At 35.2% G+C, this 24,944-nt stretch overlaps 1 protein-coding gene, 1 long non-coding RNA gene and 1 pseudogene across 4 annotated transcripts; 1 reads left to right on the top strand and 2 right to left on the bottom strand.

Moving 5' to 3' along the window:
- Nucleotides 1-1,079: 1,079 nt before the first annotated feature.
- LOC113299041 (glucan endo-1,3-beta-glucosidase-like) lies at nucleotides 1,080-3,146 on the top strand. Its single transcript, XM_026547968.1, has 4 exons — nucleotides 1,080-1,163; nucleotides 1,495-2,471; nucleotides 2,562-2,871; nucleotides 2,968-3,146. The coding sequence occupies exons 1-4, from the start codon at nucleotides 1,094-1,096 to the stop codon at nucleotides 2,988-2,990; spliced, it is 1,380 nt and encodes a 459-aa protein (XP_026403753.1). The 5' UTR covers nucleotides 1,080-1,093; the 3' UTR covers nucleotides 2,991-3,146.
- A 10,174-nt stretch (nucleotides 3,147-13,320) lies between these two features.
- LOC113299040 lies at nucleotides 13,321-19,267 on the bottom strand. 3 transcript variants are annotated; one of them, XR_003334551.1, is made up of 6 exons: nucleotides 18,708-19,267; nucleotides 18,512-18,573; nucleotides 17,805-17,892; nucleotides 15,510-15,644; nucleotides 14,076-14,216; nucleotides 13,321-13,878 (listed from the first exon to the last, which is right to left on the bottom strand). It is a non-coding gene; the product is annotated as an uncharacterized LOC113299040 (long non-coding RNA). The 3 variants fall into 3 exon arrangements; XR_003334550.1 differs by lacking the exon at nucleotides 17,805-17,892 and adding an exon at nucleotides 17,156-17,428; XR_003334549.1 differs by lacking the exon at nucleotides 17,805-17,892.
- A 1,765-nt stretch (nucleotides 19,268-21,032) lies between these two features.
- On the bottom strand, nucleotides 21,033-24,879 carry LOC113299039 (annotated as a pseudogene).
- Nucleotides 24,880-24,944: the final 65 nt, after the last annotated feature.

Here is a 24,944-nt window from a genome sequence, read left to right as displayed (position 1 = left end):
TTATTATTTCACACTTTACATCATGCGAACTTCGCTATTTTATAGCCCATCAGAATTCCCAACTAGCGATACAATGAAAGACACGTATGAGGACAAGTGTTTCCATCAGTTTAAAAACTTAAGAGTAAAGATTAGTCTAGCTAACCCTTTTGGAGATAAACTTGTTGATGCTTATCTGTTAACAGGTTGGTGAATGAGTCAGGATTGTTCTTCACCGGCGTATAATGGTGGGCCACCCATACACTCATATTTACACGATACACGGAGAGTTTATCATCGGGCGTGAAGTTTATGCACGCCGGATGTGGGACGGTGACTTTATGAACGCCTGATTGGGGCGTAATTGGGGCGTACTTATAGTCCACGACTGATTGGGGCGTACCTATAGTCCACGCCTGGCATGAGGCGTACATTTCAACAACGCCTAATCGCACGTACACAACCGCTCTATTGAAGCGTAGTTTATATACACGCCTCATCATGGAACGAGGATTATACATCCGTTTCATGTGAAGCGCACTTTATAACTACGCCTAATGGCAAACGTACATTATACGTTCGCTCGACTATGTTTGGTTTTGGTCTTGGTCCCAGACTAAATATAGTCTGGGATTTGGTTTTGGTCCAGTTTTTCCTCTTTAATCCGTCCCACTGTGTCACGTTGCTAGACTATATTTTTATGTTTGGTCGTCCACTGCAGTTGCTCTTATGCTTCAAAAACATAAAAATGAAAAAAAAATTGGTGGTTCTTCAACGCAAGTACTGTGGTACACGATGATATAACCAAAAATTCAAACAAAAGCTCAATATCAAACACAAGGTAGATTCTATCCTAGTTTTATAAGAAAATCACGTTTGTAAATATTCATGACTCGGTAAAGCAAATGAAAGAGAAAAAAAGCATGGGTAAAGTTAAAAGTAATGTTAATCAAAAGGCACAATTCGGGGTATATTGAAGTTTCTTCCACTACACTTAAAACCATAGCATCAAGAACTCCTACATCTAAAGAAAAGCATCAACCCTGATTTCAATTACTACTTCTTTACCCATGGTTACTGATCACAATTCATCATCAGCCTCCTCACCTCAGTCATGGAGAAGCCTAACAGTGTCGTTACTGCCTTTCTCCTAGTACTACTTGTCGCAGTTACCCTTCTCAGAGGTATGTACACATACTTCGTTTTTTCTAGAATCATTACACCTTGATTTGATTATCAGTTTACTTGAAACATTGACCCAAGAAACAGCCTTTTACTCTTCTTACGGTTGCTATAAGTCGTCCACAAACAGTTCTCTGGTATAACTGCAGTTCAGGCTTTCAACTTGTGAGCATTGAGTTTCAAGATAGGTTCCTCAAGAAATATATTTCTGCCGCAGTACTTTTAATCCTATACATTGACACATTTGTCTCCATTTTTTTCTTTAGTACTTCAACGGTTCTACTGTTCTACGTTTTAAAGTGTACTAATAATATTATGGCATGTTTAATGCAGGGGTCCAAGGAACCATTGGTGTTAACTATGGTACAGTTGCAGACAATCTTCCTCCACCATCACAAGTTGCACGTTTTCTCCTCGAGAACACCATTATTAATCGTGTCCGTCTCTTTGATGCTAACCCCTTCATCTTACAAGCATTTGCTCATACTGGAATTGCAATCACAATTACAGTTCCTAACAAACTAATACCAGATCTAGCAAATTTACCTTTTGCACAAAAATGGGTTAAAGCTAATATTCTCCCTTACTATCCTGACACCAACATAATCCGAATATTAGTCGGTAACGAGGTTTTATCGGCAGCTAACAAACAACTCATTGGAAATCTTGTCCCCTCGATGCAGAACCTTCATACCGCTCTCGCTGGTGCATCCCTCGATAGAAGGATAAAAGTCTCTACCCCGCATTCATTAGGAATTCTCTCCTCTTCAAGTCCCCCTTCAACGGGGAAGTTTCGAAAAGGCTATGACGATGCTGTACTTAAGCCGTTGCTTAACTTTTTAAGAGCTACGGAATCCCCTTTTATGATAAACCCGTATCCATTTTTTGGATGCTCAGCTGAAACACTTGATTACGCATTATTTAGACCCAATTCTGGTGTTTTAGATGAGAATACACAGCTCATGTACAATAATATGCTAGATGCCCAACTAGATGCAACTTTTTCCGCAATGAAACTTGTTGGTTTCACTGATGTCGATATTGTTATTGCTGAGACTGGCTGGCCATCTGCTGGAGATCCATCTCAGGTCGGTGTTGATGCTAGAAGTGCAGCTCAGTATAACGGAAATCTCTTACGACATGTAACCTCTGGTATTGGTACACCTCTTATGCCCAACCGGACATTTGAGGCCTATATGTTTGCACTTTTCAACGAAAACAGGAAACCCGGACCAGTGTCCGAGAGAAACTTCGGATTGTTTCAACCTGATCTGACTCCTGTCTATGAGATTGGGATACTACGACCTACGGTAAGTCTTAACTATAAACAGTTATAAAGATATTAGCACTGCACAGCCCTTAAGATGTTGAGAAAACTCTTTTCATTCTGTTTGTTGCAGGCAAGAACATCAGTACCAGCTGCAAACCCAACTCCAGTTGCATCACCAATAAATCCAGTTCCTGTTAAGTCTAAAAATTGGTGTGTCCCTAAGTCAAGTGCTGAACAAGATGACTTACAAAAGAACATTGATTATGTCTGTGGTTTGGGTGTTGATTGTCGGCCGATCCAAGAAAGCGGTCCATGCTTTTTCCCTGACACTGTTCGGGCACATGCAGCTTATGCCATGAACATGTATTACCAAGCTATGGGACAGAATACTTATGATTGTGACTTTAAACATACAGGGGCCGTAACTACCGTTGATCCAAGTATGTATTTCAAACTAACAAAATGTCTGATTGAAGTGAATTTTCCTCTCCGCTAACACAGCTTCTAATCTTGTTTTCTCGTTCTGATTCTTTCAGGTTATGGAAACTGTAAGTATTGATGTTGGCAAATATGATATTCAGAAGTAGATACTTCTGTGCGTTTTTGTATCTCAGTATTTAATCTTTATGTATTTTATGATACATTGATACTCATGTGATCTTCTTGTATTCACAGCTATTATAGTGAAATAGGTTTTAGAGTGTTTTGACATATTCCATTTAGAACCAACCCATTTTGTATAAATGCTGAATTTATTATCAATATTTATTTATAATCTCATAAAACAAACATTTATAAAGTTATGAACGTGTTGTCAAAATTAAGGAACTATACCATCTTTTAATTTCTGGAAGAGGCTTTCTCAAGACCAATTTTGGGCTGTGCACACAAGGAAAAAAAAAAAAGAACTTACAGCGGATTCGCTCTTCCTCTTATAAAAGTCAGATGTGGGTGAGAAGTCATGCCGCTTACAGAAGATTCAAAACTACAGGTTGACGTAAAAGGCACATTGTAAACAGCGGGAACAATCTTCCATGAACACAAAAGATAATACATCACATACTTGAACAAACACGTGCAAGATTAAGCAAAGAGACTTGTTTTATGGTCCGACATGCGAGATGCTCATTCTTTTATTTTTCATCATCCATGTTGTATGTGTCCTCTTAGACCTAGCAACTACCAGAGTGTAACTGGGGAGAAGTATGGCATACATGATATCCAAAAATGACTTCATCCCCAAATAAAGAATAAACCATATCCTTGGCATGCAAGAATGAGGCACCTGTAGTCTGGTCTGTAGACTCGGGCTTTAGCCAGCCGTATAAGCACAAGTTACTCAGTCTAAGTAATGTGACTTGTGTTGAAAATGGCAAGAAAAGGAAGCCGGTGAACGACAGAAAAACTAAAGAGCTGCAACATAATGAACCTTCTTCAAACAGCAGACTGGACAGAGAAAGTAAAAATACCTGACCATATGCTTGTGTATCCAATTAAGCAAGCCATACGCTGTCCATCCATCATATATGGGAAATGTTTCACTTCTCTTTTCGGATCGCATGTACTAACAGAACAAAACTCAAAAGGAGGTCGCCCGGCAGAAGCATAGGATAATAGGTTACTGAAAATTTATCAAATAGCTTTGCATATATCTGCACTGTCACACATTCAAAAAGTAGAGGGACTTATCACGAACTCTTATTGAAAAAAAGAAAATACTGAAGAAGGCATCAATTTAGGGTGTTTTTATGCTTCTTTCAGCAGACATGATATAGTAGATAAATGAGCCAACTTGGAAGCCTAGTTAGTAAGTTAGCGAATTATACTTGTATAATTCGCGAATCCGTCCGTATTGCCCGAATCCGTACATATCAGCCGTATAACTGAACCTCCGACTTAGATTCGCGAATTTCCAACTCAAAACGAATTATACGCGTATTTACGAATTACCGAATCATACGGCCCGTATAATATTTTGCCACATCCTCACTAAATTATCATTTTTTATTATATTTTTGACTTTTAAAATTTTACATATACCAATCTGATTCCAATACCACCAACATACATGTTATTTGCTAATTGTAATTCATATATCATATATATAGTTTATGTCAACTATTAAATTACTGTATCTAAGGAGGGATTATATTAAAAATGGTTTTTTAACAGGTTAATATATGCCGAATTTTGTACCCCGGATTCATATCTCTAAAACGAATTATACACGTACGTATGCCGTTCCGTATTACTGCCGAATTACGAACCGTTGACCGGAGTTTTGACGGAATTTGAATTTTACAAATCCGTATATACTCGTACGTATCCCGTTCCGAACGTTTCCCGTACCCCGAATTGCTAACTAGGCTTGGAAGATGCGAGAGTGGCTACTGTAGAAACTCTTTTAATTAATACTCGATTATTTAATAAACTCTCTTAAATAATATTTTTGGCCGGTCCCCAAAATCGGGGACAACATGCCAAATTAATAATTCGCTAAAATTATAAGATAATACTTTTTTGAGTACCTACATAGGCCCCATATGAAATATAAATTAATAATCCATTATATATATATATATACATATATTCAATACATTAATGATTTATGAAGATTTTTTGAAAAATGATTTGATGGTCTTCTGTTTTTTGCTAAAATCAATATCGCTTTGAATTTCTTCTCTAATTTTTCTTATCATTGTAAGAATTTTTGGTGTTGTTTTCTCATAGTTCAGCAAGAAACTATTCAATGTGATTGCCGCTTTAATAGCCTCGTTTCGTGAAGGGGGCTCTATCGTAGAACTTTCATCATCTTCTTCCACATCTTTATCAGTTTCCATAATGTTCTCGATTATTTCTTCATCGGTCAACAACTGTGTAACTTCATTTTCTTCTCGATAATTTAGGACATCTTCGACATTCATTTAATTGTGGTAGCCCAACTTCTCGATCAAATTTTGCAAGTCTTGAGTGATTTCACTGTCTGTATGTTCATCCAGATTGTCTAAACTTGTATTTAGATATGTAATAAAAAATATGATTGGATATTGTGTTTATAACAATATGATTTGATATTGTATCTATATAAGAAATAGAAAAGATATGATTGGTATTTTGCTTTTTTGAAGCATTGATATGGTATTTTGTTTGTATTAATTATTTGATATGAAATTTATCTATAAGCTAATAAATATTAATTAATATATAAAATATTAATTATTAATTTATCGGTTAATTAATATCTCGCTTAATTAATAAATTTTGATGGTCCCAACAACATTAATATATAGAGTTTGTACAGTTTCTTTTGTTTTTGCACTCCCCAACTAGCTATACATGGTAGTGAAAGACTAATAGAGAAAGGTCATAACTGTAAAGTAGTGAACTAGAAACTTCCATGCTAATATCCCAGTACATGTTCAATTTGAAACGGCCACGATACCTTTTTAGCACAATCATCTCTTGCCATGGCCCATGAGTATAATCCCAGGATGCACTGCTTCATGCCATTGGAAAGCCTTGCAACCCTTTGGTATCAGACGCTTCACAAATGCTAGTTAAGCAAGCAAAAGGGCAGATAAACTACCAAGAATGCAATAAGTACTGCTGATTAAAAAAAAATGTATAGTGCAATTGCGTACTACATAATTTATATATTTATATACCTTATAATTCCTGCAAAAACCAAAAGCAGGGATTACAATTAATGGTACTGCATATAACAGCAATATAGAGAACAAATAAAACCTGGTTCAGCAGTATTAACTTTATCTACATACGCCTAATTAAGTCCTAATTAAACTATCCTTGATCCTTGCTATAATTTTCACATGGCGTGTGCTCTTGGTGCACAGTACAACTCAGCACTGGCAACATCTGACTTCATTATTTTTATGCTCAAAGAAAGAAATTTTAAAAATTTTGTTTAAACTAAGCATTTTCCAGCGTCACCCACTATTTTTTCCTGGCATCATTAGGTGCTATCCTGAAAAAATTAGAGGTGATTTTTTTATTCCCAATCAATAGACAAGGTTATAGGATGTCCAAATTTGCGGAGATTACCAAAATACCCTTATATAATCGGTAGTTAAGAAAGTGATATTATCTACCGATTACTAGTATTCTCAATGTTGTGGTCGTTAGCAATCGGTAGATAGGTGAAGTTCATAAATAACTTCATAAACTACCAAATTATTATAGTTCCCAAATTCGAAAAAATTGAGATTTTGGCAAAAACAAAATTTGTGGCATCTTAATAATCGGAGGTTCAATTCCCTTATTTAACTACCGATTATAGTAGTTCCCAAACTCGAAAAATTGATGATTTCGGCAAAAACAAAATTTGGGGCAACTTTATAATCGGAAGTTAATAAATATCACGAGTCCGCGGATTGCGAAAATAGAGAAATGCAAAATTCCAATAATTTTTGAAAACTTTAAATTTGGGGCACTAGCACAATCGGTAGATAATGAACATCACGAGACTACCGATTGTACAATTGGTAGATAATACGTATCACGAGTCTACCGATTGCGAAAATAGAGAAATGCAAAATTCCACTATTTTTTGAAAATTTTGAATTTGGGACACTAGAACAATCGGTAGATAATGAATATCACGAGACAACTGATTGTACAATCGGTAGATAATACATATCACGATTCTACCGATTGTGCATATCTATTTGAATAGAAAGGTATAATCGGTTGATAAAGTACTTCTTATCTACCGATTCTGAGACGTTAATGATGTTGAATACATTTAATCGTCTCTTTAATCAATATTGAACCTTGAACATGATATTTTTCATGATGTTTGTCACCTTTTTGCTCCATGAAAGTGTCGCCTAGGGTTTCCTCTCCACAAAAGTTTGGATCATTCAACATATACCACAAATCGTCTTCTCCATACGGTAGTGAAGCTTCAACATTATGTTTTTCACTTCTTCTTCTTTCTCTCCCTCTTCTCTCTCTCCCACCAAAAACTAAAACCAAACAATATGAAAAAGTTGCCTAAAACCAACTATATACGACTAAACTTCCGATTATAAAGTTAACTAATGATTATATACACCGACACTACCGATTATGATATAATCTACCTATTAAATACACAAATACACCCGATTATATAATTAACTACCGATTATGGGTTTCGTAGAAAAACAAATGAAACAAACCACATTAAACTACCGATTGTATTTTTATCTACCCACTAGGTATCACCGGGGCCTACGACCCCGGATCAACCTTTGATTAGTGTCATACGTCATGCAGACTCGGTATTTAACATAGGATTTTTTTACTTGGTATGTTCCATTAAAATGCTCTAAGACTAAGATGTTTTTTATTATCCAGGTACCCCTACTGATATAATATGGTTTATATTATCTAGGTATCACTATTGATTATTACCTAAATTTATTTCTTCCTATTTTTTTTATTCGTTTGTTCTATTAAATTATGGATATGACCAAGACCATTGATTAAATGTGAACATCACCTTTCAAAAGTTAATGACGGTGAAAGTATAAGGTGACTTATGAGGATGGTACTGGGCATTTTATCCAACTATGTAAAACATGCCAACACGGTCGGAATATATGGAATCGTTTAACAAAGTAAATTCTTTAGTGAATTGAACAAATCAACAACTGCAATATTTACTTTAATAAATTATTCTAAATAAAAAAGTTTGTAAAATTTAACAGCGGTAGGTCTATATCTTATGAAAGCAATCAAGAAAATTTATACCAAAGAGAAAAATAGTCTGATCTGAATAAGAATTCAAATTACTAAAACAATAATAAGGTAAATAATGAGGTGGGTAATGCAAAAGCTATTGAAGTGGTCAAGCTGTGAAGGTCTTTTGACGCAACAAAAACCTAGTGAACCATATAATAATGTGAACAATATAAACTTGAGTTATAGCATACCTTATCAAGAATATAAATGACAAAAAATTAGGATTTCAATCTTCTTTAATGCGTTGAGAAATGGCAGATGTATAGAACTCTTTGGTAATTCCATTGTCCTTACATAAAACGGTTGTTTAGTAGTTATATTCTTTCTCGAGTCCATGTTTTTTCTACGTTGGTTATGTATTTCCATTTTGGATGTTTTGAATAGACATCCAAAATGGATTTCAATCTTCTTTCAGTTTGGATTTTAATTCATCTAGATTTTCGTAGATTGGTGTTATGTATTTCCATCTCCTGGGAAAAGACCGATGAATGCTTGTAGTTCACACACCCGCTTCTATAACCTAATCTACACAAAAATACGATCATATCCTTGTTGATTTCCTTCAATGTTTTATTGAAGTTGTCTTTCTCATATTCAATGAACTTTTCATTCTTCAAATAAGACTCAGGCATCTTACTATCATGTGACAATAAAAGGCCAATGATGCAGTGACATTTATTTTCATGCTTAACCTAATCAATATCATACAACATCTAATAATGAAAATATTCAATACCATCAATTCTAACCTTTTTTCATTTTTTTTAAATATTTTTCAAATTTTTCTAGCTCAATACTTTTGTTTTTTTTTGTCTTTTTCATAATCATCCACCAATTTTTTTTCCGAGTACATGTGTTTAGACAATTATTTTTATATTTTAATGACTCAAAAGGTTTAAATCTTCCCCAATTATCAATGTTGTTTGTTGCTCTAGATCATGCAAAAACTATTCCAGTTCGCAAAAATATTACACAAAGGATACGTACATCTTGTATTGCCTTTTTTTCTCCAGTTCACAAATAGATTTCAGAAAGAGTATATGCCTCTTGTATGACACTTTTTTTATTGATATGTTTTCTTTAATTTTTGTTTTCCTTTTTTACCCCTTACCCCAACGCGAGAGAGTTTCGAATGTGGGTCGCTGGTATCATCACCCAACAACTTTACCATTGTACTACAATCATCACCCAATAACTTTTCCATTGCACTTCAGTGACACTTGCATGCCTTTTGTTTTTACATTACATGGCTAAGCAAGTTTTATAGGTTCTCCAAATCCAGTTCATATGCCGATATTTAGGACTCATTTAGCTTGATTGCTCTTTTCTTGGCCTTCTCTAACTTTGTTGCTTTTTTTTGTGCTTCACTAACTCAACTCTCACCTCTTTCCTGTCAAGTTCATATTCTTCATTTTCTATATTTTCTCTCATTTTTTTTCCTAGTAATTCTTGAAGTGTTGCATATTCTGTTCTTTAATTCTAAACCATCCAGTTAAATGTCTAAAATTTAAAAGAGATGGAAATAAAATGTATATATTTTCCTAAATTTTCTTCACGTTTTCCAAGTCAATAAAATATGTTATTTCTTTTATGGCATGTCAAAATGCAAAAGTAAACCCTAGTGTATTAGGTTTCTATCGGAGAATGTCATTGACATATGCACGGATTCTTTCTATGCTTATCGCCCTTTTATGTTTTTTCCTTGTTAATATCTCATCTTCAATTTTTGTCTTCTCCAAATCTGCGATCAAAACCTTAGTAACTTCATCAAGACTTTATTTCAGAACTATGTGATATGTGCACCAACTTTTAGCTGGATTCCATTGATTAAGAATCCTGGTTATTAGAAATGTTTATGAAATTCTACGTTGATGTATTTCGTGTAGGTTTGTTATTGTTTGAATCCATAATTAAATATATATATTCATCTCTTGGCTACGTAAGTGATAACGGAGATGTGAGTTGGTATTATATTCGTTCTCAGTTTTCAGTGTTGCAATAATCTTTCTTTTTTAGATAGTTTGGATCCTCCCATAATTTCAAGTATGTTTGAACACGTGATGTCGATGAATATTTTTGAGATCTTAATTTTGACTTGTTTTTATCTATATTACTTAATTTTTATTACTTTATAAAAATCCTTATTTACAAACTTGAAAAGGTGTCTTAATGCCTGTTTACTATGTACAAAACGAAAAGATATGTACTGACGTATGTATTTAACAATCCTTACACCTCCACAAATCTCAACGTTGATGTGGAAATTAAACATCCTAGGCACATTAGGTTTAACATAATGACATCTATATTGTTTGCGTTGTATCCCTTGCAGATGATCACCCACTTCCTTCACTGCATTGGTGACAGATTGGGTATACCTTCGTCTTGGGTTGTTTTATCAGCGTGTTTCTTTAGATATCTACTTCTATTTACCATGTAACATTTATTTCCATACAATCTGAATTAGAGATGGGTCATATTTTTTGAACAAATTTTTTTACAGATAGGTTTCTCAACCTATTCCAATGTACTAATATTTCTAGACCATTCAAGAATAACAGAATAGCATATGAGGCAAACCACGTTTCCGAAATTCAGTCGGAATATATATGCTACGGATTTACCAAACTTATTTCTTGATTTATTATATCAACTGAGTATTCAGTCATCTCTCTTCAACTTGCAAACATGGTTTATCAGATTGGGACAATTAAGCTCATTTTTTGTTCGGTTTTGCATCCAAGAAGATATATGGTTGATGGTTAAAACGTGTAATTTTTATTAAATATTGATAAATATTGAACATATGCCTAGGACCACCAATGAATTTCACATTCTTATCCATGGGACTGCCATTACTTAGATATCACGTGCGGAAGAATACTTAGCACATAACAGGATATGTTGTCAGAGAGTATTCTGAATTGTCCCAAAAACATCTTGGTCCAGCTGGGGATTTTGTTTTTCTCGTATACTAAAGACATGATTAGTTTTGTATATATAAAGTTGGGGGAAAGAATGGTTCCCTTCCTTCTCCGAGTACTAATGCTCCTCTCATGCGTTGAAGTTCCCTTGTATTGAAAAGTACTTTGGACCATTTCCTTTTAGAGATCTTTTATCATGACTACAACCAAGATTAGTAAATGCATTCGAAGCATTATGGTACTCTCACACGTGGATAGAAAATTATCTTGATAGTGCATCATCTCTTTAATTTATATGAATCCCTCAAGTATGAGAGGTTCAAGCAACAGAGAGATTTGCACTTTTTCCTCACGACAACATCTTTTATTGATTGTTTTTTTTCTTGGATGATATGGTTAATGTCTCTTCAATCTAGTGCATTTCCCCACACAAAGAGCATGCATGTCCATTTTTCTAAGATAATTTTTATAGACATGTCAAAGTTCTTATTTAAAACGCTTTGTGTACCCACGTCGTCATCTTCATCTGATAAACCAAAAAAATTATTTGAACCACCCTTGTAAAACTTTCAACAACAGTTGTTCAGTACATAGACAAAGATGGACACAATCAATATCAGATATTCTTAGAGTTACATCTAATAGTAAAAAAACCAAGTAAGAATTGAGTAGAGAAGTTGTGTTCATATATGTATGGAACCCAAACCGCTATCAATTGAACCCAAACCGGTATCAGTTGAACCATCATGCTCCGTACTAAACCACGACAGTAGTAACATTTAAATTTCAAATTGTAGATTAATGCCAGAAGTGTACTTCGTGCGAGGCCAGATCTATTTTTTTTTGGAGAGGTTCCTTTGTACGACGTGCTTGTTGTACAACTCCTCGATATAGAAATACAATACTAATTCCGTGACTCTTCATACATTCGATGGAGAGATGCTTACCCCACAGTTGTACTTTCCTCCCTGTATTACAGTACATTGGTAAAGTCATTAGATGATGATGCCAGTAACCTAAGTTCGAAATTCGTTAGCACCAGTCTCTTTATTGCTTGGAAAAAAAAATCAAGTCAACGAAGCTGAGTCAACCCAAGCATTACTGTAAAACAACCAAATCAGTTTAAAATCAACACTTATCTAAATTCGCTAGCAATCTAAATAAACCGTACATAAAATTTTAAGAAAACAAAATAAGTAAAACCCAGGTGGGCGAACCAATAATTTGTCTTTTTCCATTCACGTGTTTCCATATCATCAAAAATTACGTGATAAGATTCTTACCACATAATTAATGTTTATGATAAAGTATAGAGGAATATTTGCAAGGCTCATCCTCCATAATATCCTTCATTGGACTCATCGAGGTGTAGTTTCAGATTCCGTGGAACTGGTCTGCAGTTATGACAAAATTTGGAACTGAGATGTTTTCTATCATGAAGTAATCATGGTCAAAGGTTTTCTTTGTTGCTTTCATGATTTTGTTAAATAAATGTGTTAATTTGTTTTGGCAATCATTAAATACAACCCACCCTAAAACTGAATACAACCCTTTCAAAATGCCATTCACCTTATTGACGTGGGTAACCAAAACGTTCCTCTGTCATCTTCCTCACTCGCACAATAGAGTTTGCAGGCAAACAAAAATTCCGTTTATTCTTTCCTCATATCACAATAAAATCGGGGTGATAAACCTGTTATAGAAGATGATCGAGATTGAAAAATCACCTGGCAAACGGAAGATTTAAAAGCAGAAATTCAGATCTATGGATTTGTTATACTTATCCAGTAGTAAATAAATAAATTACTTGATTATAAATTGAATTGATGCTATAAAGATCTTTCGGTTGATGGAGACTTAGTTTTTATTTCATTTGTGAATCCATTCGGGTGACAAAAACATAAAAAGTTGTTCGAGAGATTCTACTAAAAATTAGCACAGAGATGGCTAGGAACTGAAGTCATAATTAATTTGATTTAACTAATTTATGGTAACGGAGAAATCAGATTTGAGGATTATTGGATCTAGAGTATAACATAGTGAAAATGAGAAAGATTATAAAGGTGAGTCTTGTCTACCTACATTAATAAGGTTAACAATAATTTGAAAAGGTTGCATTTAGCTTTTGCGTGGTGGATTGTATTTAGTCACTGCCGTTGTTTTTCATGTTCATTTTTTCCGTTGCATAGAATTGTTAAACAATATGGGTATACAACAAAATTCAGTAAGCACATCACTGACTTTTTCAATGCTGGAGGACTATTATACAGAAGATACAAAGACAACCACACAGAAAGAAAAGAAGAAAACAAAGCCTAGACCATGGGCTGAAGCCATTTCTTCCGAAGCGTTGGCCAGAGCCGTTTGCAACTACTGTATAAAAGAATTCCCTTGATTAAAAGCATAGACCTGGCGATCCCGTCCTGCAAATAGTTGGCAGATTATATGAACCGTCGTTGGGGAGAGTAAAAAGAGATTTTTCACCGCGTGATTAAGACGGCTCGTATAAGCCATTATTGTATGTGCCATTATTGATGAAAGGCATAGCCTGGCAATCCCGTCCTGCAAACACTTAATGAAATGATGTTAAAGACATTTGCTGCAAATCCTATATTCCTTGCTCCTGATGTTCCCTTCACTCTTTGGCCAAATAAATCATGAAATTTATACATTTTCAACCATTCCCTACACTTATACAGACTTCAGATCTTGTACCAAACTACAGACATACAGAATGGGACAAACCTAAGATGCTTGCTTTTTATCAATGATGAACATCTGTCAAACAAACAAAACAATAACAACAACATAGTCAAATATCTAGCTAGCCAACCACCAAATATTCTATCACCCATTAATTACTCATAAACAGAAAAGCTATATGTTATGTACAAACATCTTGATTAGAGAGGGGCAGAATATGACCAACTGACTCTACAGAATAGAATAGTTTAAAATAGATGAATTTCATTTACCTCCATCAAAAAGAGCAGCAGAAACACCATTTTTGGTTTAGTTTGCAAAAAAATTTCACAATTTTGTCTTTCAAAGTTATATTAAGCCTGTTAGTATCGCGCCCTGAAATCTTCCACCGTTGTTAAATTTTTTGGCTCCACCTAAAAATTAATACATAGAAAATTAATTAAAATATGTATTTGGTCCAGTAGACTCTTACTTAGGGAAGTTGAATAATCTCTGTAATTAAGCATAAGATATTAGTATTACTAACACAAAAATGTACATTTGTGTCAGCAATAAGTGCAACAAAATTGATTCGGAGAAGATGACATGGTTAGTTCAAACAATAAATTATTTAGAAGCCAACTTTTACTATACTCAACCATATTAACTTTGGTTAAGCAGTCGGCACAATAGAGTTATATGGTTGCACCATAATTTTCTAACTCAAACCTGGTTAGTATTTGTATGCGCAAGCACATATGCTTGTGAAAGCAAAAGGCTTGGACGCATAAACACTAACCCACTACAATCATCAGGGATAACACAACTCCATAATAAGCAACACAATTGCGATGTTATGCGGCAATTCTGTAGGAAGCCGGAGGAAACTTAACCAAAACAATTCTTGCCGGTATATACAATAAAATAACTAAGGTTAATGTCTAGGATGTACATCCCAAAATATTTACCGACTCTCATGGGCCACCCGGATTCCGAACTTCCTTGGCTGCACCGACATCCATTTACTATTAAAGTTTCCAAATTAATTGGTTTGCAAATTGGGATGACATAGTCTGTATTTCTTAGCATAATTACGAGCCAACCCAATATTTCTTTGCATTGGGATGTAGTGACTTCATGATTTTTTTTACCTTGAGTTAGTTCTCTAGCTTCCACTGTGCGAACAACGAATAAACTGCCTGTGAACTTCCATGATCCACTTGAGTAGTTATAATGGTGTTTTAAGTGTCGCTTATGAAAAATATTAAACCTTTAAAAGTACCCCTTGTATTCTAGATGCATTTGTAAGGGAACAACATCCAAGAATTGACTTATGGAAGAGAACAAACTACCTGGAAACTTTTTCAGAAAATTGGAGGTGCTACTACAATAGGGGATTAATTAGAGTCTTGTTCACATTGTTCAGTTTCAATTCGAACCCTAATACAGAAAATAAGATGCATTAATTAGGTGCCGTAGAACCTTTTTTTCTAGCCTAACAACTCATAACGAGAGGAAAAGTGAACCACAATTTTATCTTTACATTGTGATCAAAACTGAACATGACTAAAACACTGATTGAATGAGGAAAAAGGTATCGCATGAAATTCGTGAACCATTAATGCAAATGGTAACAATGTGGTTCATCTGAATGATGGATATCGAAGAAACCGCATGGCAAAAAATAAAGAGTGAGAGAGCGAGACATATTAATCTGATACTCATACCTCTGCTGCAGTGGAAGGGAAATGTTCTATACACGATCTTCAAGCGTTAGCGGCACGGTTGATGAAGATAGAGAAACGGTGTTGTCTCCAAATAATATTGGATTTGGTTCCCTTCTGAAGATAGCATTGTGTTTCCTGAAAAAGAAAGAAAAAAGTGAGATCACAAATAGTCGAAATTAGCAGATGTTACAGAACATGAAATGGGTAAACAACTTCAACTGTCTGGTATTGAAAAAATCCAAACACCTATTAGATATGATCAAGCCAATTCTATGGAGGTTCATCTGGCTCATATATATATATAATATAAAGAAACAATACGACTGAAGAAAAAAAAAAAAGAAAGTGATGTCCATAACTTGAAGAAGAGTAAAATTATTGCCTATATGTATGTGCATTTGGACATTACAACGGAAACTATCCAAGGTCGACGACAAATCAAAATTGAAATAAGATTAACTAAATAATTCAATAAGCATTAAATTAGAGAAATTATATCTTTTGGCGCGCTAAAGGGTAAAGCAGCAGGTGGAAACAAATCCAATTTCAGGAATAGGTGCATCCTCCCTCTAAGCCTCTCCCAATCCTTAATTAAAACTAAATGAAAGGGTTTTAATAGGAACCACAATACTATTCTTCTTGGAAAGTATGAATAGCAGCTTCTATAAGAATCTAGCCATTTTAAGTAATTATTCAAGAACTAAAACAATAGGTCGTGGCACACACTAAGGGGATTGATTCTCTTCTCTTTTGGATGGCGCATAGTTAGCCCTATTCTAGACTTTTGGCCATTGAACAGATAAGCTGATGTATCAAAAGGAAAAATGCCAAGGACACATAATCGTCGCGAAGGCCGCTAACTTGAGCCTTGTCAAGAAAATGCAAGATACCCATGATTACTTGGAGGTCACAAAGAACCATCAAGACGCCATACAAATAACGCATATGCTTTATAAGAAGGTTGTTTTTCCCCGTCTTAGAATGTTCTGTCCATGTACGGTTAGAGCTAGTGTTGGTGCTTATAGTCAGGGATAGAGAAAACGAACAGTACAACAGGTGAATCCTGAATGCTCAAAAATGGTCAGTGAGAACAAAATAATGCAAGGAAGAGTAAATCCAAATAAAGCAAAAGAAAATGATGAGACAAAGTGTATGGAGTCTCTGTCTTGTCACCACCTTTTTTCTGCTTCTAATAATCAAACCTATTTAATTTGGCTAGTTCGAATCAGGTATAGGTAACCATCACCCAGTGGCCACCTGCTATCAATCCGTTATTTTCCGTACTCGATAGACTAATTAAACACTATTTTCTGAATCATTTTATGCTTAATTCTCTGACTATTCATTTCAATCCTGGAATCACTTTCTAGTTTAAGTTGGAATCCATGCTAACAAACCCTAAGTTATTTAAAAGAACCATGACAATACAAATAGATATGAACTTGAAGCAAAAGGGAGGCTAATGAATCTCTTTAAACAAATACAAAATATAGTGTCTTGCGTCAGTTAAAAAATTTCAACATCTGCAGTGAGACGATTTAAGAACGAAAGAAGAATAAAATCAACGAACAACAACTCTTGTTAATTAGATGCTAGCTAAGACCTTACAAATAAATTCATGAGTAACAATCATGAAAGGGAAGTACCTTACGGAAATATCATATACGGAAAGGACTTTGTGTTGCTTAGTGTCTGGGTCAATTCCAAATCCAAACATATACTTGTAAAGTCCATTTTTTTTCTTCTGAAGAAATTGTATTTTAGGATTAGGATCAATACTGAGTTCTTGAGAACTTGCTGGTTTAATCCACGGTGTTTTTTGTCTGGTGCAGGGATTATAGATGAGAACAGAACCATGTTCATCTAAGTTGACAAAACAGATCAAACCCCCAGAATTCTCCTGATCTAAAATCTCAAACCTGAAGAACCGAGGCAAAAACTTTTTCTATTAGGTGACTCAAGGTATAAACATTCTTCACATGGCGATCTCCGAACCCACAATTCTCTCTAGTTTTCATACAGAGCAACGAAGAATCGCACCAAAAAAGAACAACAGTGACGCAAAAATCTAAGGTCGTAGAGGTAGACTCCAAAGAATATCTTGACGGACACAGACAGCTATGGGCAAAATCATAAAATGAAAGCATTTGAAAAAAAAAAATCTTAAGGCGTTTGATCTCTAAATTCAACCATTGCAAAGGCCTAGAAGTTACATAAGTTATTTTATTTTTTGATCGACAGAAATTACATTAATTTTAATAGAAGAAACACCACAGGAGAAAGCAAAAAGCCTACTTTCTTTTGGATTATGGAACTCCAGATTGAATATTTTAAGCCATCATTAATTGTCTCCAATCCACCGTCATTCATCATCCTAATCCTCCTAATCATACTTTAAATAGATTAGATATTGTAACAAACAAAATGGTTATGTTACCCATATGCCAACATGGAAAAGTGAATCAAACGATCTAACTACTTAGCAAGTAAATCAAAAATGTAACACAATTCTTCAAATGCTTTGATAAAATCAGTTACTCAATTACCCCAAACACTTAATGGTTGAACCATGGGAAGTTTTATATACTAACGAAATACCCATCAAGAAATTCTTTCCCATACCATTTATGCTTGAAATTAAACAAACAATTATTTCCCAAACAATGAAATTGATGAAAATCCCATAATTTTTTGACAACTGTTATCCCCTTAGGCCTGCTTGTTACATGCAAAACTTACTACTGATTGCATATCTTGTGCAAAGAGATGGTAAGTGTACAAATAAACAGGCATGTCTTACGCAGATAGATGGTAAGTGTACAAATGAACAATTAGCATTGCAAAGCCAATGACTAACAATATTTTGCTAGTATCTAAGATTTCTCATACAACGACTTCCATTAAAACCACGTGAAGGAATTATAGCTGAATACTCCATTAATACAGTAAAATCTATTACTAATCTATTTGGAAAACAGTTATCCTAACAGAATTTTGCTTACCAAAGTGCACTGCCCAATTAGACCTTGACATGAGAATATTGTCACCCTTGCTCCAATCCTAGCTGCAACAACAGAATTTAAAGGTTTTTGTTTTTGTAAGTTAAACAATCAATTAGTGAGTTTATTCACTGAAGGTGCTACAATCCAATTGCAATGACCAAATAAAAAAACATATTTATATGTTTAAGATGCTTACTTTTGGTACCTGCGAAGAATATGTGAATTGATCATCTATGGCCCATGATACACACAGTATTAACAATACCCCAGAACTACTCAATAGAAAAACGGTTTCAACTCCCAAATTTTTGGTACAATTAAACAAAAATCTAAAATTCTCGACTGAAATGCTTTAACGCAAACCAAAAAAAATAAAAATCAAACAGGTAATAGTACTCGACATAGATGGGTACATGTATGAACCCTGAGATTATTTTATAGTAATTTGACTCATATTGACAACAAATTAAAAACCCTGAGATTATTTTATAGAATTTACCCATTAATCATGTATGAATCACCTTGGCAAGATTTCCATAGATGAAGAGGGGTTTTTAATATTAGAGAGTTCGATCTGATTCTTCATGTATGAATCGTGATGTTGAGATTAGTTACTCCATCCCATTGTTGATTAAAAAGAGGAACCTTAAACCTAATTCCGAACAGAACAAACGCAAAAAAAAAGGAGAGAAATTTCTCCAAGATCGGTATTGTGGTAGGAAAATAAAAGAAATTCGGGTGGTTTTAGTTTTAGTGTGATTCGTTTGTAGTTAATATATCGTAAGATTTCCATATTTGAAACAAACTACCACCGGAGCTAGGGGTGTAAATATTACCCGAAAAAACTCAGTCCGCCCAAGCCCGCCTGTACCTGAAATTGCCCAAAGCCTGTTATGGCCCGTTGCGGGCTACCCGGCCTGGCCTGAATTAATTTATTGGGCGGTCTCGGCCTTTGCGATTAATTATGATGCCCGGCCTGATACCCGGCCTGGTGCCCGGCCTGAAAGGCTTCTATGTGCTATTAATCATTTAATATCCTCTTAAAAAGACTTAAAAGTTACAATTTTATAATTATCAATTTTGTGTCAAGAAAAATAAAATATATAATTGTTTTTACTTATAATTAACCTTTTCAAAACATTAATGGTAATATATTTTCTTATTAGAAAGTTTATTGTACTCTAATTAATTATTTATTATAGCCTAAAATTAAAAATTTGTCAGTGTAATTTAAATATAAAATAATACTAGCACTTTACTGTATGATATGTGATGTTGGAAAGGAAAGGATATTGTATTTAATACTGTTCATTTGAAAATTTAAACTTAAAAAAAAAAATCAAAATAGTGGCCTGTCCGGCCCGATCTGGCCTGCCCGTATAAAAAGCGGGCTTTGGGCGGTCTTTGGGTAGCAAATTATCTACTTGTACCCGGCCTTTCCGGCCTGAATTTTTTTACGGGCTCACAAATATTAAGCCTGGCCTGCCCGGCCTGTCTTAGTTTTTGGGTCGGGCGGCCCGTCCTGCCCGAATTTACACCCCTAACCGGAGCTTTTGTTTACCATGGGTCTTTCGTAGCCGCCCAATGACTACTCCATCCGGAGCCTTCGGATCAGGTCTACGTTAAACGTCATCCGTCTGATAGTTTTTGTCATAACAATAATTGTGTATACAAATACACCCGATTATGGAAATAACTACCGATTATGGAGGGTATTTGAACCGATTATGGAGGGTACAAATACCCATTATAGTTTTATTTACGTTTGGGTGATTTTTTTTGTCTTCTTGTCTCACCCTAATTCTAGGCTGTATATTTTTTATGTTGTCTGACCAGAAAATAATCAGACTTGTATCAATTTATCATAAACCTTTGAATATTTTGAGTGAACCCTAAACACTAGTGACAAAAACAAATACGCTGCGATATTCATGAATACAACGAACATGAAAAGATAACTAAAATTATTCAATATGAATACAAGATTAGTACTTGGCAAAAAGAAGTTTTCCCTTTCATAAACAACAAAAACGGTAGATTATACTCTCTTCGTCTCCAAGAAGAAAAGGGAAGGAGAGAGATTCACAATTTAAACTGTAAGGGTTCAACATTGGCGGTTGAGAGTAGGACTGTTCATGGCCGGTTTTGGTTCGGTTTCTAGCCAAACCAAAACCGAAACCAATACTATCGATTTCTAAAAATCTAAACCAAACCAATCCATTAACCATTGGTTCGGTTTCTAAATGATTTCAGCCGGTTTCGGTTTGTTCAAGTGGTTTTTGGTTAACCGATAATTATGTCAAACGACTCGAACAAAAAAAAATACACTAACTTACAGATAAAAAAATCGTAGCTGCTGATAGTATTGGTTTACACAAATTTACATAAAAAAAAATCAAGAATAGTTAAAGTTTATTCTAAATCTAGAGATCAAAAAAACATATATAATATATTTTAATTTAGTTACTGCCGATAGTAGCAGCAGTGACTGTTGTAGTTAGGGATGGAGAAGGGAAGCGACTGAGACAAGGAGAAAAAGGGAAAATATCATAATGAAATATTAGATTTAGGGTTTCTATTTATCCTCTAAATCAATGGATAGAATCTAATACTTGTAAATCAAGGTAGAAACTAAGTTTAAAAATTAATCGGTTTTCCAATGGTTTTTGGTTCGGTTTTAGAGATCAAACCAAACCAAACCAAACCAAACCAAAACCAACACTATCGGTTTTCCATTTTCTACACCATAACCAATCCATTAGTAAATGATTCGGTTTGGTTTCTATCTAATTGGTCTGGTTCGGTCTGGTTCCAGCGGAAAACCGAAACCATGTTCAGCCCTAGTTGAGAGAGTTTCTAACTAAATTCCCAGCATTAGTCAAAATATATTACTGAGAATAGGAATCATTTCCCAGTTCTAACTATTCACTACCGTTCTCTCTGATCTCAGAAAACTCATCGTGAAATTCCGTAGAAGTTTAAAATATTTAACTCTTCAAAGCTCATCGTGTGAATCATCATCTTCTCCGTCTTCTGATGCAGCTCCACCAGAAGGTCCACCAGATCTTTGGTAAACAGCTGTGATGATAGGGTTACAGACAGCCTCGACCTCCTTAAGCTTCTCATCATAATCCTCCTTTTCAGCACTCTGGTTCTCGTCAAGCCATTCAAGTGCTTCCTTCACAGCAGCTTCCATCTTCTCTTTCTCTTCAGATTCCAACTTTTCTGCAAGTTTGTCCTTGTCACCGATTTGGTTCTTCATGTTGTAAATGTAGGTTTCTAAACCGTTGCGGGCATCAATCTTCTCTTTGACCTTCTTGTCTTCTTCGGCAAACTCCTCTGCTTCCTTAACCATGCGTTCAATTTCCTCCTGGCTCAAACGACCCTTGTCATTTGTGATGGTGATCTTCTCTGCACGTCCAGTCCCCTTGTCTTCAGCCTTAACGTTCAGGATACCATTAGCGTCAACCTCAAATGTTACTTCGATTTGAGGGGTTCCCCTGTATTTTAGAGTAGACTAATCTAGTTAATACTTGTGCCAGGATAACTAAAAAATATAACAGGGAATAACACCATAACTACTAAAGAAAGAACAATGATAATACCTTGGAGCTGGAGGAATTCCAGTAAGGTCAAATTTTCCAAGCTCCCTACAGTCCTTTGTGAGACTCCTTTCACCTTCATAAACCTACAAGATATCACAAATTACATCAAAATATATTTCTGAAGTTGTCTTTTCAGGAATTTTATTCTTACCCACTAGGAGTTCAAAAATCAAGTATGCTCTAGAGTATTGTAATACCTTGATAGAGACAGTAGTTTGTTGATCCTGGTAAGTGGTGAAAACTTGAGATTTCTTGGTAGGGATAACTGTGTTCCTTGGAATCAACTTGGTCATAACTCCATCGACAGTTTCAATACCAAGGGTGAGGGGTGCAACATCCAACAGAAGAATGTCTGCGTAATAAAACATAGAAATATGCTCAGTCACACGCGAAAAGTAAGGGGGGAAGAATCTGCTGATTTTTGTTTTCTGCAAATATTTAAATCTCAATTCAGTAGCACAGTAGATAGTACCTTTGGTTTCTTCACCACCTTCTCCACTCAAGATACTTCCTTGTACAGCAGCACCATAAGCGACAGCTTCATCTGGGTTAACTCCCTTGTTGGGTTCTTTACCGTCAAAGAAATCCTTTAGTAGTTCTTGAACCTTGGAATTCTCGTACTACCACCAACAAGAACAATCTCGTCGATCTGGTTTTTCTGTAAGCCAGCATCGTCCATTGCCTTCTTTACAGGTCCCATGGTCTTTCTGAAAAGATCATTGTTCAACTCCTCAAATCTAAGCTCGGGTAAGTGGTTCAGAGAAATCTAAGCCATCGTATAAGGACTCGATCTCAACTCGGACCTGGTGCTGGTTACTCAAAGCTCTCTTGGCACGTTCACACTCCCTTCTCAATTTTCCAAGAGCCCTGTTGTCCTTGCTGATGTCCTTGCTGTGCTTCTTCTTGATCAATTTGATGAAGTAATCCATTATTCTGTGGTCAAAGTCCTCTCCTACATAATGGAACATTAAAGCACATAAATCACTGTGTACAATTTGAACAAATGAAATGGAATATGAAAGTAAAGACTTAAAAAGAACTAATATTACATAAATGAAAAGGCTAGCATGTTAAAAATAATACCTCCCAAATGAGTGTCTCCATTTGTGGCCAAAACCTCAAATACTCCATTGTCAATTGTCAAGATACTGACATCAAAAGTTCCACCACCAAGATCAAAGACGAGGATGTTCTTCTCGCCACCCTTCTTGTCCAAACCATAGGCGATAGCGGCAGCGGTTGGTTCATTGATAATTCTAGCAACATTAAGTCCAGCGATAACACCAGCATCTTTAGTTGCTTGCCTCTGGGCATCACTAAAGTATGCTGCACATTCCAAAACAAACAAAAAAATTCAGGATAAATATCAAAGCATATCACATACCGTTGTAACTAAGTTTGAGCTTTTCTTACCAGGGACAGTAACAACAGCATCCTTAATTTTCTTTCCGAGAAATGCTTCGGCGGTTTCCTTCATCTTAGTTAGAATCATAGCACTAATCTCCTCAGGACTGAAGACCTTTGTCTCTCCATTCTTAACCTTAACCTGGATGTAAGGCTTTCCATCCTTGTTCACAATCTTATATGGAACGAGTTTCATGTCCTTTTGCACCTCTTTGTCATCAAACCTGCCAAGATAATTTAATTAGGAACTGCTTGTTAAATTTCCTACATAAGCCACATTGATGAGAATAAGAGAGCAGTTAAAAATAATTTACTTTCTTCCGATAAGCCTTTTGACATCAAAGATGGTCCTCTCGGGATTAACAGCTGCAAGATTCTTTGCAGCCTCACCAATAAGTCTCTCGTCATCGTTAAATGAAACCCATGATGGGGTAATCCTGTTTCCTTGGTCATTTGCTATAATTTCAACATGGCCATTCTTGTAAACACCAACACAGGAATAAGTTGTACCAAGATCTATTCCAATAACAGTTCCCAAATTGGATGCTTCCTCTATAGCAATAGTAAATGCAGACAAGCATCCTGTAAAAAAGATTGTACTCAACATTAGCACAATTTCATGATGCTCAGAAAAAAACAAGAAATTTCCCAGTGCTTAAACTAATACACTCTAGAAACTAATGCCAAGGAAATTACTACAAACGGTGGTTATAGAATCCCAAAATTACAATGTTTTCTACAGACAATTGTACTAAAACCCTACATCATTTCTTACAAGCTTTAGACCATGAGAATAGGATAAGAAAATCAACAATGCTAACCACATGAGAATAGCTGCCGCCTGCCAGAATTAAGAGCTCTTTCTAAGGAAAAAAATTAACGTACCAATATCCCAAAGGCAAACTTTCAGGTCTACAAGTTGTCTTCAAATATCACAATTTCGAGCTTAAACATAATAAATTCTAATGAAAACCTGACAAGTAACAACGAGAGATCTACAGTTTTCGCAGTAATCAAATCATGCAAAACCAAAAACCTTGATTCGATCAATGTGGATAAACAAATTCACCTAATTCTAAAAAATCTAATCAGATCTACCACATTTAAAACCAAATAACAGCAGAACCACATACCACTGATCAAATTTCAAAAACATTCGTAAAATTATTAGATCTGGATCAGAAAAATAAAACTTACCACATAATACGATTGCTAATACAATCAAAGAACTGCGACTCCTCCACGAGCCACCCATGACTGTTTTAGATTCAATGAAACACACACAGACAAAACGTAATCCTTAGAGAAAATATTCAGATTTTGTTCTTGTGTTCGGTTCTTTTTCAAAATGTTTCAGTGGAGAACATGAGTAAACAGAATCAGATATATATACTTTCTTGTTATGAAGACTAAATAAATAAATT

This window comes from Papaver somniferum, chromosome 7 (genome assembly GCF_003573695.1).
Source record: "Papaver somniferum cultivar HN1 chromosome 7, ASM357369v1, whole genome shotgun sequence".
NCBI lineage: Eukaryota > Viridiplantae > Streptophyta > Magnoliopsida > Ranunculales > Papaveraceae > Papaver > Papaver somniferum.
Note: the sequence above shows the minus strand (reverse complement) of the source record. Positions and strands in the feature narration are given on the sequence as shown.

Bases quoted from the DNA above. Each gene is read 5' to 3' on its own strand.
- LOC113299041 (XM_026547968.1), top strand. From the start codon at position 1,094: ATGGAGAAGCCTAACAGTGTCGTTACTGCCTTTCTCCTAGTACTACTT. The intron at 2,472-2,561 runs GTAAGTCTTAAC...TGTTTGTTGCAG, and splicing joins TTGGGATACTACGACCTACG to GCAAGAACATCAGTACCAGC. The intron at 2,872-2,967 runs GTATGTATTTCA...TGATTCTTTCAG, and splicing joins CGTAACTACCGTTGATCCAA to GTTATGGAAACTGTAAGTAT.